General features: G+C 42.3%; 1 protein-coding gene across 1 annotated transcript; it reads right to left on the reverse strand.

Moving 5' to 3' along the window:
* Nucleotides 1-499: 499 nt before the first annotated feature.
* LOC126188728 (jerky protein homolog-like) lies at nt 500-1,117 on the reverse strand. The gene has a single exon (XM_049930336.1). The coding sequence runs from the start codon at nt 1,115-1,117 to the stop codon at nt 500-502; it is 618 nt and encodes a 205-aa protein (XP_049786293.1).
* Nucleotides 1,118-3,946: the final 2,829 nt, after the last annotated feature.

Raw genomic sequence — 3,946 nt, forward strand, 5'->3', positions numbered from 1 at the left:
TCAGCTTGTTCTTCGTAACACATACCTGTGGTCAGTTATTCTCCAATTTCCTTACAATTAGCTAATGATCAGTTGTAACTGTGCTTGCACATCCGACGTATCACCTCTCGAGTACAGATGTCGTTTTGTTCTTTTGATGTTCAGAAGTTCTATCTAATGACGCTGTTTTCATGACATGGGTACATTAATATGAGGTGACATGATACGGAAATATAGTGGAAACTCGATTAACCGTCATCTTCGGGACCGTGGTCGTGACGGTTGAGCGAATAGACGGATAACAGAAACACTGTATTCCTTCAAAACATAACCTCAATCAGTTATTTTATGTATAGACACATATCACTCTCACAGTAATATAATAATATTTCGGAGCGAAAACAAATTAAACACGATTGTAATAGCAAATAAAACTATTTATTACATGATAAAAACATCCGTACAGTAGCTACAAAAGTTGCAAAATACGTAATGTACAGTATTGTGCTGTACTATAAACTTACAGGTGAAATAGTTTATATAGCTTGGAAATAGTCAATTTCTTCTGCCTTTTTGATGTTCGAGCTTTCACCGCGGCAATATTTCGTATTTTTCGGAGCTGTAGTGCCTGCGTTGCAATAGCCTCTTCTTGACTTTCAAACCATTCTATACACTTGGACAGCATTGTTTCCCCCTCTGAATGGCTAATAGTTTGTTTTTCTTCATGGTTTGAGCACTCGTCTTCATCAGCTCCTTCTTCTTCTTCTTTGGTGGCACTTACGCTGGCAACAATTTCGTCATCACTCAAAATTTGAAAACCCCCGTCCCCTTTGTCACACTCTAACCACTCTGATACTTCTTCTGACGTCAAATTTGTGCTGATTTGTAAATTATTGCACAAATTGACCATGTCGTCAACCGTCACACACTCAGGTTCCTCCGATTCTTCACCTCTAGGTTGAGGCCGAAGTTTATTCCAGCCGTTCTTGAGATTTGACGCTGACAAATCACTCCATGCACTGGCAACATTGAAAATGGCACCTTTAATACTGTAAGACCTCCAAAACTGTTTTACAGATGTTGATTCATCAGATGAGAGCAAACTTTCGATAAATATTTTTCTATAACGACGTTTCATGTTTTCGATGATTCCCTGATCCATGGGCTGTATAAGTGAAGTTGTGTTTGCTGAAAGGAAGAGACATGTTATGTTGCCGTCATCACTTTTCATTTCACAAGTAGGGTGTGTTGGGGCATTGTCTAATAGCAATAGCACTTCCTGTGACAACTTTTTTTCAGCCAAATGTGCTCTAACTTGAGGTGCAAATTGTTTGTGAAACCAGTCAGAAAAAATTGATTGATCCATCCAAGCACTCTTCTGGGCGTAGTATTGTGCAGGGAGGGCATTCAAATTCAAATTCTTGAATGCACGAGGTTTTCTTGTTTTCCCAATCACAAGTAGGGGTAGCGTATGATTGCCGGTCGGATTTGCGCAAACCACAGCAGTGATGCGATCTTTTTGTACTTTGAAACCTGGAATAGCTTTTTCAGAGAGTGATGCTAATGTCTTTTGTGGTAAAGCCTTCCAATGAAGCCCAGTTTCATCACAATTGTAAACTTGCTTCCTAACAAGATTCAATTCAACCATTTTTACTATAAATTGTTCCCGGAACTCAGCAATTACAGAGCTATCCGCGCTGAGTTTTTCTCCACTGATATCGAGTTGGCGAATGGTATGACGAAATTTAAACTTGTCGAGCCATCCGATACTTGCTTTAAAAGACGAGTCCCTATCAAGTTTGTTGTTCATTTCAACAGCCTTGGCCATTATTATAGGCCCTGAAAGTGGAATCCCCTGACTTATTGCTTGTATAAATCATCGGTACATTGCAGTGTCCAATTCATAATATTTTGCAGGTTTCATTGTCTTTCATGTTCGAACATCTCCATCCATGCTCTGCATTGTTGACACATGTTGTTCTATTTTATCAGCATCACGTTTTATATCGTTAACTGTCGTTCTTCCAATACCATAAATTAGCGCTACACTTGTCGCCCTTTCTTAAGCGTTTTATAATTTCAAGTTTTTGATTAAGTCCTAAAACAACACGTTTACGCTTTTCAGACACACCTGCACTAAATACGGTAGTGTAAAATATTAGTCAATAAAGCTTTTTCAAGTGGAAAACACGTAACACGGCACAGCCCGCTAGATACACTGCGACAATTACAGTGTTCTCGCCGCAAATGGGAACCGATCCAGTGGTGATTGTTGACTCACAAGTGAGACAAAGGCAAGAAAAGGGGGAGATGTGTTAGCACGTCAACTGAAGGTCATATTTTATGTACCATTCTACGACGGGCGGGTACATTAACTTCCCACTAAAATAGAGTAAATAAACAAAGCGAACGCGCCACTGCACCTTAGAGCATTCCGTTATTACAGTATTATTATGCTGTTACAGCAGTGACGGTTAACAGAAACTGACGGTTTAAAGAGTGACGGTTAATCGAGTTTTTACTGTGAATATACTCTTGCAAATATTGGGTTATACTGCCTCATGTACACTGGTGTCCAAAATTAAAGCAACAAGCGTTAATTTAGCAAGGTTGAGTGTACTTTACCGCAAAACAGTAGAACGGAAACAACTGCAACATGTTTAATGTTAGATAATAAAGGTTCTTCGCTTTCTCCAATTTGACGGATTTGCACACACGTTCGGACAACTGGTTAATGTGCTCAGCAGGGGGTGTGACCACCTCTGGCAGCAACACAGGCCTGATAATGATGGATTATGTCATCAGTCCCATGTCGAGGCAATAACACCCACTCTTCCTGCAGAGCTGCTCACTAATCTTGGAGAATGGTTGGTGGATGCTGACGTGATGCAACCAGTCTCCCTAGCGCATCCCAAACATTTCTACGGGATTCAGATCAGGAGGCCAAGCAGGCCACGCCAAGTGTGCAATATCTTCTATTTCCCAGGAAACGTCAACCACCCATGCTTTGTGAAGTCGAGCATTGTCGTCTATCATTACGAAGTCTGTGCGAACATCACCTCACAACAACCGCTCACGAGGTCTAAATATCTCGTCACAATACCTGGCAACAGTTAAACCTTGCCGATTCACCCATAAAGTTTACTGAAGAGGTGTTTCAGTGGTCAACACAGTCCCTGCCCACACCATTGGGGATTTTCCTCGATGTTGGTCTCTTTCCACAATGTTTGGGTCTCTAAACTGTGTTCCATGTTTCCTACAGATGCGAATCCGTCGAGAATCACTCTCCAGACCAGATCGGGACTCATCTATGAAAAGTACATTTACCCCCCCCCCCCCCCCCCCCCCCGTTCGACCGTCTAGGTGGCATTTTGACGACTCCACTCTAGACGTTCCCTTCTGGGAAGACACAAAGTACACGTACAGCATGTCTGCCGAAGTCTTCTGCACACCGGTTGCCTCGATAAAACACGTCCAGAGGATTCTGCGAGGTCAAATGCCAGTTGCCACGCAGTACTAAGGCAGTCCCGTCGTGTCCTTACAGCCAAATAATGGTTCTGAGTCGCACATGGTCGGCCCTAGTCTGGTGTTCACGATACAGTTTCAGTCTCTATAAAATGTCGCCACATTCGAGAAACAACAGAACGATTCAAATTAAGCCACCAGGCCACATCAGGTTGCAACTGTTCTGCTTCCATTCGTGCTATGACCCTCCATTGCAGAGTCTAATAGGCGTATTCTCTGTGCCCATGTTGAAGCATCTGTGACTCTGTATACAGTGACCGTGGATGTGGTACTACCCGGCAAACACTAACCCGTTTGATAGATGCACTGACGTCAGCGTTGGCGTGGTTATCCGTTGACAGGAATGCCATCTTCCGTAAAGAACACGATCGAACGGACATCTGTTGCCAGTTTGTAGAATTATTCGTGAATAATTCTCTGGTGTACATTTACCTTTTTTCTA

This window comes from Schistocerca cancellata, chromosome 5, assembly GCF_023864275.1.
Source record: "Schistocerca cancellata isolate TAMUIC-IGC-003103 chromosome 5, iqSchCanc2.1, whole genome shotgun sequence".
Lineage (NCBI taxonomy): Eukaryota > Metazoa > Arthropoda > Insecta > Orthoptera > Acrididae > Schistocerca > Schistocerca cancellata.

What these genes read in the sequence shown, in the direction of transcription:
- LOC126188728 (XM_049930336.1), bottom strand. Translation starts at nt 1,117, where the DNA reads ATGAAACGTCGTTATAGAAAAATATTTATCGAAAGTTTGCTCTCATCT.